Source organism: Nanorana parkeri, unplaced genomic scaffold, assembly GCF_000935625.1.
Source record: "Nanorana parkeri isolate BGI_ZX_2015 unplaced genomic scaffold, ASM93562v1 scaffold451, whole genome shotgun sequence".
NCBI classification, from domain to species: Eukaryota; Metazoa; Chordata; class Amphibia; order Anura; family Dicroglossidae; genus Nanorana; species Nanorana parkeri.
The window spans coordinates 525372-535262 of record NW_017306719.1 but is presented as its reverse complement, the minus strand read 5'-3'; the positions used below and the strand labels follow the sequence as shown (position 1 = coordinate 535262).

Below are 9891 nucleotides of genomic sequence, written 5' to 3'. Positions count from 1 at the left end.
CGAAAAATATAATGTTGGTATAGCTGTCCATGTGACATATATTAGTATTTTGAGGATTTTTTTTCTTCTTCATAGAAGCATCACAAATCTATGTTTTATATTTCAATTATGTACAATTGATCAACTGTTCAGGTCTTTGTAATGTTTCCTGCTGTCTCCTGTTCACTGCCAATTACAAGTATAATCTTCTGTCTAGCGACAAATGTTTCCTCTCATTGTTATCTTATAGTCTGAAGCTGTTTAAAGCGGGCCAAGAAGCTGTGAAGTATCAGGGAGCGAGGGACTTCCAGACGCTGGAAAACTGGATGCTTCAGACTCTAAACGAGCAACCAGAAGTGAGTGTCCAGGAAGCTCTGCCTTCCTGAATTTTGGTTTTCACTATAGTTAATGCTCAAAGGGACATCTGCTTAGTAAAGTCAGTGACGTTTTCAGCACCTTATATCGGCATGCGGAAGGAACGCTCTGATGGAGAACAAACGCATGACCTGTAGATGCTCCAGTTTGCTTTGTCATGGTTTAATAAAAAAATACCTTTAGCAGAGCTTTAGGAGGTGGGCAGTATTCAATAAACCCTTGTACTCCTAGCTGTGGATCTCATTTACAGAAACTAGTAATGAATGATATGCTATCTATAAAATATAATTTCCCAAACTTAAGTCGGTAATGTTTTACCATTAAATCCCTTTCCATTTTATGAGTAACCATGTACCAGTGAAGACCACGTGTATTCCTTACACATCGAGGAAAAAAAAAAGACTATTGTCCACCTATAAAAAAAAATATCTGCAAAGTCAATAGAAGCAGACGCATCCTCTGGTTAAAATATACCGGCTCAAATTCTTGCCACTGGTAGTTGACAAATTATTTTGTCACCTATGGATGTCCTGCACATTCATTCTGAGCACCGTGGGGTACTGACTACACAGCAAGGTTGTACAGTAAAGCTTAAGGAAATGCTCATCTCCAACCAGTGAGATTCTGCTTGTGAGGAAAGCTTTACATGAAGCGAAGACATGTAACATAGCTGCAGAAGAGCAAGTTAGAGTAGAGGAGATCTATTTTGGGATGTCTCTGGTAAGAAATTTGATTCTACCAGTATCTAGAGTGGGTTTTTGTTATATTTTTTTTTTTTTTTTCTTTCTATCTCCAAGTACTGACACTGGTAGTTTTAGGCTGAATCTTTAGGTTCCTAAACCTTTTAACCAAGGAATTATACATTTTTGTAACTGTAGAAGATCCAACTGTGGTCTTTTTAATGTAATTGTTATTTTTGTTCTACTTTTACCATGATTATGTTGTAACCATTTGGAAATAAGTGTCAATAATTGTTTGTTGAATGTAAAATTTTGTTTTTCATTGTGTATATATGCAATATAGTAAGTTTATTCCCCCACATCAGTATAATATGAAAAATGGTGACCTTACACTATTTTTAAAGTTGTAATTTTGGACTTCTATTGTGTGTTTTTAATGAATTGTCTTGCCTATTCTATAAATTTACCTTGCCCATTAATTCCAAATTCCTGCAGTACATATAATGCATGATAGTGCCAGGCTCTGGGGTTGATTTTAGTTGAGTAGAGGCTGCTCACTTACAAAGTTCATGTGAGTTGGTTGACAGGAAAACCATTTCATCTTATTTACAAAGCTCAATGGACATTTACCTATCCAACCCGACAGTCTGTATTCCTTTTATCCTTCAATTGCAGTGTTTCCCAGCTCTAGTCATTAGGTGCCCTCTCCGTAATCCAGCAAAGGTTGAACATGTTGCCTTGTTGCCACAACTCTTCCCGCTGGCAAAAATTCTTAAAATATGATCTGTGGATGGACCTTGAAAACCAATAAGAAATGCTGCCATGGGTTCCATATTTCATTTGGCGATCTTGCACATGGCTATACTGGGCAAGATGGGCAGTAGTGTAGGCTAAGCTTAAAACCTTTTCCGTGGCCAGTTAATACCGGATCTTGTAAGCAAATATTAAATGGGCTGTGGGGGGAAACCTTTTTTTTTTTTAAAAAAAGGAAAAAACTAAAATCTTTTTAGAGAGAAAAATACAGCAAGTCCAGTTGCCTTGACTTATTTATTTATTTTTTTTTACAGATCTTTATACAGTTTGCAGTGTAGAATATTTTCTTTTAGGTGATGTAGAAGGGACAAAATCCCTATTCTGTCCTTGCATTGAAATCGAACGACAGTCTTTTTACCAACAGCTAGAAGATGCTCCAACTATATAGTTTGTAAATCTAGTGCTACCTGTACATGCTGTCTGTAAAACAATGCAATCACTTCGATGTGTACGACTTTTAATGAAAGAATCACATCACAAATGGATTGCCTTAATTTATTCACTGAAAACACCCATTTATCATTTAACTTGGAAAGGATTTATGTTTCTTGATGGCAAATGTAATTAATCCAAATCCATCTTTTGTTTCATGAGAGGATTGTGGGTTTTTGTTTTTCCATGAAAACGTGTCCAGAGTGATTGGTAATAAAGGACAAGCAGTCACATTGTAGTGTTTTGTGCATATGCACGTACACGCTCTGCCTTTTTAAACTTGATGATTTTTAATTTAGCTTTACTTTTACATTAAAATAAATTGCTTCTAAACACCTTTATACTGCGAATGCTGTATTCCAGGAACCAAAAGTTGAGCAGGAAGTCCCTAAAGCACCAGAGGGCAAACAGGGCCTTTTTGAGCTCTCCTCAGGAAATTTCAAGGATCACATTGCTGAAGGTATGTAATGAACTAGCCTGATTTGTGCCAGTGTATATTAAGGTGTATGTCCACTTTCAGAATTGAGAACATCCCACTATATGTTTGTGTTCCTTGTCACACATCCGATCTAACACGCATTTTTTTTTTTTTTCTTTCAATGTGTTTCCGTTTAGCCTTTGCATGCTCCTCTCTCGATTTCAGCAACCGCAGTCTCGGATTGTCCAAATGGAAAGACCAAGGGCCGGTACATGCCACCCCCGGTCCGTTCCAGCATGATTCGCTGCTGCAGTGCACTGGAGCGCCTCCCGGCTGGCTTCCTGCGTTCAGGGGCTGTGCAATTGCTCGCACCAGAACATGTGGCACATTAGAGCCTGCATTCCGGTCCAGTGCGATCTGAAAAAAAATGGTGCCTGCAGCGTCTTTTCAGATTGCGCTGGACTGGAATTATTATACAGGATTTATATAGCACCAACAGTTTGCGCAGCGCTTTACAATATAGAGAAGACATTGCAATCACAATACAAATCAAGACAAGATAGTAGGGATGAAGTTTTGTGGGGACATTAACGCTGGAAGTTTAAATGTGCATTTAAAAATGTGTTCTTAATCTCTACTAATAGACAACTTTGCATGGAAATTATTAGTAGCTTCTGTAATCCTTAATGCCAGCAGAGATCATTCTGCTTTTAGGCTGCAGGGATCTATAGGACGAGAACCCTAACCTCCTGTGGTGCTGGTGGCCTAATGAGGATGTGGTAAAATTGGTGCTCCCTTTTTGGCATTCCACTTCGTGCACTGCCAGTGGCAGAAGTGAATTTGACCATTTTTCTAGGTTTTAAGCAAATCCCAACTTTAACCATACTGGGTGGATTCTCTTCCAGCTCTGACTTGTTCATCTCTAGCTGTCAATGTGCTATAGGGCGCCTCCTCTTCCCTTTTTTGGGGGTTGGAGTGATCCATTGTACAAGGAGGTAGTTCATGAATTTTGTCTGTTGCTATACTTTTACATTTCACAATTCAGTCAATCATTGTCACCCAAGTTATGATGGGATTTGTCTAATATTCCTTTCTGATTTTGGCAGGAAACCACTTCATCAAATTTTTTGCCCCTTGGTGTGGCCATTGCAAATCATTGGCTCCGGCATGGGAGCAGCTGGCTTCCTCCCATCAGAAATCTTCAACAGTCACAATTGCAAAGGTTTGTACAGGCTAACCTGGCCCATTTTCGGGCTGTGAGGTTTGATTAGCGTTCTAGACCTTGTAGAGCAAAAAGAATTGTACATTTGGGGCACATGTATTCAACAACTTTACTGATAACATTTTGTCAGTGTGAATTTCACTCTCTCTTCTGAAGGTGAATAAACCTGTTTTTATTGGCAAGATAAAGATTTCTGTAATGATCTATTAGGATATTTCCAAATATGCCAAATACATTTTGTTACTCCGGAGTACCTAGAGGAAACCCATATAAGCACAGGGAGAATGTGCAAACTCCATTTTGGGATTTGAACTGAGGCCAGCCAGAAGTGCTCACCACTAAGCCACATCTGTAAAATAAATCAGTTGGTCTTGCATAGATCAGCCCCACTGATGCCCCTTATCTTGTGACATGCCATAAATGCATCACAGTGATTACTGGTGGCAGTAAGACCAATCACTTCCTTCTGCATGGGATGGATAGATTACCTTTTCCCTCCAGAGAGCTTCTCTGTCAGACCTTGAGAGACTATGCCTAGGAAAGCCACAGTCTCTTATTCTCATCCGAGGAGAAAATCTGAAATTTTAGCTTGTGTTATTGCTTGCTTCTGCTAAAGCTGTTTATACACTCAGTAAAATTTGCTCAGTTGGTGGCCCTGTCTGCCAGCTCCCACCCAACATTCTTTGATTAAAAAATTTGAAGTAGCCGGGCAGAAAGCTGTCCAATAATATGCACTGTTCAGGTATTTTATTAGCTGGTGGGGCCGACTCTCAAAAATACAGTAGCTGCAACTAGAGGTTTTTTTCCATCCATGCTTTTTAGCATGGATGGGGGGGATCTGTTCAGTTTTTTTTTGTTTTTTTTTCCCCCAACCTGAAAGTTGAACAAAATAAATGTCACCCAGCTTAAGACCCTGAATGTTTATCTTGACATGTGATAAAAGAAATGTAGAAAGTATTGTAGACTTAGACTGTAGGGTTTTGCTGTTGCACAAGGTGATTTGTGTGGTATATGATCTGTCACTGGATGTTAAACAGTCATGTATCTGGAGCTTTAGCAATGCTTTTCATAAGTCTACAGCAAAATATACTCTTTATCAAGCCTATTGTATCACCATATAAACTTCTCCTGCTTGTCAAGAATTTGTGCAAACTTGTAAAGCTATTGATGGGATCCCTACAGGCTACCTTTTTCTTACCTAATTTCAAACTATTAGCCAGGAAAGTGTTTATTAGGGTTACATGTTTAAAACTGGGAGTAATACCCAATGTGCTGTAGACCTTTTGGGGAAATGGACATTTATTTTACTAGATTTTACACTCTCCATTCTAATCCTTTCCCCCCTTATGATAGGTTGACTGTACTCAGCATAATGACCTCTGCTCCGACAATCAAGTGCGTGGCTATCCCACACTGCTCTGGTTTAGAAATGGTGAAAAAGTAAGTAGTATTCATTTTACACACAGAATGGTGTACAATTTATTATTTTTAAACAGCTTATATATAACTCTTTTGCTTCTGTGTTTTTTCTTTTTTTTTTTTTTTCTTTTGTCATTTTTAGGTGGATCAGTACAAGGGCAAGCGGGATTTGGATTCCTTGAAAGAGTATGTGGAAAGCCAGTTGAAAACAACAGATAAGGAAGCTGATGTCCCAGCACAAGCGGACGAACCAGCGCAAGCAGATGAACCAGCAGCAGTGGAAGTGGGTGGCCCAGTGTATAGGTTTAATTTAAAAGATGATGCAGCAGGCACTGTGTGCCAGTTGGCAAATGTTTTTTTTTTTTTACATTTTACTTCACACTGTTGGCTGATTGTGAAAGGCAAAATATTCGTGAAGGATGAGTGCACCTAAGTGCCTGCTCTGAGTTCACCATCCCCTAAACAGAAGCCTCATCAATAGAAGCGTATACCTCAGATGCTCAGAAATGTACATCTCCACTATGCCAGTAGTAGCTAGCTAGAGTCCTACAGTTATACATGCTGGTGAAAATTTCAGTGTGCACATGGACCAACAAAATGCTGTATTACATATAAGCAAGTCCTTTTTTTGATTTATTTATTTTTTAATCCACATATCTGCCTAGATCACTAGTGCCTAAACGCTGTGTTTGGGTACTATAATTTTTCACACCACACTTCTGATTTGTACAAACAAATTTCTGTAGCAATATCACCGTGATTAACCTGAGTAAATATACAAATCGTACTGTTTACAGGAAGTTTAACAATGTTAGTTGTACAGCTGGTTGTGTGTTTGAAGTGTTTGGGAAGATGATTTGTATTGCCACACTTCATGCAAAAGTGTATTGAACAAGGTTCATGTAGTCTGAGTGCACTGGAGAGTAGAGCTGCCTGCAAACAAGCATGCCTCATTAACATTTGAAGACTTCTGTGTGCCGTAGCTAAAGACTGCTTGTTTTATCTTTCAGTCCAAGGTACTGACTCTTACGGAAAATAACTTTGATCAAACTGTTGCCAAAGGTATCAGCTTTATAAAGTTCTATGCACCATGGTAACTATTTATTTTTTTTCTTCTTAATCTAAACCTTATGTTTAAATGTGCATTGGTTAATTGACAAAGACTTTTAAGTAGAAGACCTTATAATGTCGAGCTAAAATAGACTAAATATCTATTTAAAATGTTTACCCACATGAATTGTCAACCAATGGTCTCTGTTGTCTTAGGAAGACCACTGATGGCATGACTTGCATCAGCACCATTTCACTTAGGTCCTTACTCTTGATTGCGGTGTTTAGAATTGGCAGAGTCCTTGCAACTTAATTAAAAGGTCTACCTTAAGAATAGCATTTTAAAGAAGTGGTATGGTCATATGGTTTAAACAAAAAATGATAAATCTGCTTTGTTGTGAATGTGGCCTAAGTGTAATTCCTCCATCCACTTGCTTTATTCCTTTTATTACCTCTTAAATGAATTGTGCAAGAAGCGTTACCCTTTTAAAATTCTGTATGTTGATGGACTGCTTTTCTTCCAGGTGTGGACACTGTAAGCATCTAGCTCCTACATGGGAGGACCTTTCCAATAAAGACTTTCCTGGTATGAGCGATGTTAAAATAGCTAAAGTGGACTGCACTACTGAGCGATCCCTCTGTAATAGGTTCTCGGTAAGTTGTGTGTGCATGTGAACATCCTTCCGGAATTAATCTTAAACTGATACAAAGCAAACTGCTGAACAGAAACAACGGATAGTAACTTTAAATGCTGAAAGTAGGTTGCTTTGGGCGATGTCTGAATTTTTCCTTTAGTTCTTTGCACTGGTCTTTGTAAACCAACCTCCAGTATTTTCTATGTATTGTGGGTCCAGTAGATGGCGCTTACTTTCCTAGGTCAGTAGTGTCTTTATCAAACTAATTGCTTTATTATCTTACTTAACCTCTATACATGGTTGTGTAGGCATGGGAATGTGTTTAGTGATGCTGCTTGTGTTCTATATTATATATTAGTGAAGACAGGTTGTAGTTTCCATTCAGGTCTCATCCACCTTGGAAGTCATAAAACTGCTACACCCCTGCTATTTCTGCATCTTGGCAGTTGTAGGTTCTTGTAGACTGTCATTAACGTTGACATGGCTATGGATTATGGGCTGGGCACCTTAATTGCAGTATAGTAGGGATATTGGAGCGCAGTTTCTGTATTGGGGGTGGAGGGGGGATGTTAGTGGACTTTCTCAGCTTTGTGGGAGGTGTGAAAATGAAATGAGGTAAAAGATGTGTGTGTCCTGAGGAATTTTAGATTTTCATGCAGACCAAATGTTGCCCAAAACTGCTGAACACTCCTTTTTATTTATTACAGGTATTTTAGATACAATTTATTTGTATTTTTTTTGTTTATGCAGCGCTTTACATAGTGCACATTTACATTTGTCCCTGCCCCCTAGGAGCTTTCCATCTAAGGTCCCCATCTCTTACACACAAGGGCCAATTTACCTTCCAGCATGTCTTTGGAGTGTGGGAGGAAACAGGAGTACCCAGAGGAAACCCACCCAAGCAAAGGGGAGAACATGCAAACTCCTTTTGCAGATAGTGTCATGGCAGGGATTCCAACTAGGGCTGAGATTAAAACCTGAGACCCCCAGTGCTGCAAGGCAGAAGCGCTAACCACTACGCCACTGTGCTGCTCTGTGCTAACCACTTTTGTTATTAATGAAAAATTATTAATATGGAGATTCTGAAAAATGAACCTACTGTACATTATGAGGAACCTGCAACAGCAAAGAGAAGCTGCATGCAGGTCACAGCTACAAGTGTCCCAGTTTTAACAAAATGGATATGCTGGCGTAACCCATAACCACCCAAGATGCCATCCTGTGCTAATCTGAGTGAATTGTGATTCAGTTGGTTTTGCTGTAATTGGCATAAGAACTTATTGCATAAGGCAGTTATTGGAAGCCACATGTACTCCACATAATGACCATTTGGTACCATAGCTGCCTTTTGATTTATAGAGGAAGAGTTGCCATTCTTCATTAATGGTAATATTTGTATTGTGATGAAGCAATGTTCAGTTTTTTCAGTATGTTGAGTTTTGAAAAGCAAGTTGTGTAGAATCTTCATCCTCCCCCCCCTTTTTTTTTTTTTGCCAGGTTCGGGGCTATCCAACATTGCTGCTGTTCCGTGCTGGAGAAAACGTGAGCGAGCACGAAGGAGCTAGAGACCTGGAGACGCTACAGAACTTTGTGTTGCGGCACTCCAGGGATGAACTGTAAACCATCCTGAACCCTATGGGTTTGAACTGTGTGTACAGGCCAAACAGTTACTGAGTCATTTACATGCAGTACTGCAGAGCATACTTAAATAATGGTTTGTCTTCTGGGTGTTCTGTAAGATGCACACAACCCTGGAGATAAAAACAGGGATCTACAATTTTTATCTTTCAGAATGACCTTAAAAACTTCTATGAAGACATCTCAGGATGTATGTCATGCCACTATTATGGACGATACTTCTTTATAGATTTAGCAGTCTTTCTCAAACTGTTCTTGTTCACCACATTTGTCAAAATGTTTCACGTCCGATCAGCTGTGAAGTGCCTTACTTGCTGGGTGGGTGAAATATGAAGGGTTAATCTAACAAATTTTTTTCCTTCAAGTATGTGCAGTAAGTGGATAATTTTCACTATGTCTTTTGTCTTGTCACAAATGTTACCCTTTTTTTACTTGTTTGGGTGGGAGGGGATGGAGTTTTTTGATCCTGTGTATCAGTGTATTGAGCCTGGCCTTTTTTAGGGTCTTGGCACAACTACACCAATAAAACATACAAACTTTAATACATGGGGCTTTTGTTTTTTGTCTTGGCGATGCCAGAGCTTAAAGTTTGTGTTTTTTATAACTTCGCTTATTGGAGGTGAAGGAATGAAGACTTTGTGTCATCCTGACTGCTGTCTAAGCAGAATATATCATGCGTTTTGTGCTGTACATATAAGTGAAACCTCTGTAGAGAGACTTGTTGAGGATGCCATTGTTGACCTAAAATGCTACTTGCCTGGCTAGTTGTCATGCTGATCCTCTTACTTCAGTTGCCATAGGGACCAGAAAACCAGCATGTTTTCGGAAGAAAATGGCAATGGTATTTTTGTTCAATTTTTAAGGTAAATCTACTAAACTCTCAAACAATGTAAAAACAAAAAATAGGATTTGCTCTGTAACACAAGGCTATTGTGAGCTAATGGTTTGTAGGCAAATGTCCTAGTTGACTAAAAGCTGGAAACACTGCTGATAATGGATCTGTAGTTGTACCATTCTTTTTTTGGGGAGGGGGGAGGGGTGGGTAAGTCACAAATGATGCTTCATACTATACAAGGTTATATGTAAGATTTGCTCTAACATTGATAATTAAAAGCTAGCTGTCCCATATGTTCTGTTTAAATATATAGATTTGTTGACTATCCATCAGTGGGAGCTTTACGGGCTCGGTGCAATTGCTCTGCCTCTTAGGTCTTGTGTGTAAAGCTTGCG

General features: G+C 39.1%; 1 protein-coding gene across 1 annotated transcript in view; it reads left to right on the top strand.

Moving 5' to 3' along the window:
* TXNDC5 (thioredoxin domain containing 5) overlaps positions 1–8821 on the top strand; it is a 16497-nt gene extending 7676 nt beyond the window's left edge. The window contains exons 3-10 of the mRNA XM_018560350.1: positions 230–335; positions 2643–2739; positions 3804–3919; positions 5273–5359; positions 5481–5621; positions 6349–6431; positions 6913–7042; positions 8521–8821. Of these exons, the coding sequence (XP_018415852.1) occupies positions 230–335; positions 2643–2739; positions 3804–3919; positions 5273–5359; positions 5481–5621; positions 6349–6431; positions 6913–7042; positions 8521–8643 (883 nt within the window). The 3' untranslated portion in view covers positions 8644–8821. The remainder of the gene's footprint in view (positions 1–229; positions 336–2642; positions 2740–3803; positions 3920–5272; positions 5360–5480; positions 5622–6348; positions 6432–6912; positions 7043–8520) is intronic.
* The last annotated feature ends 1070 nt before the right edge of the window (positions 8822–9891 follow it).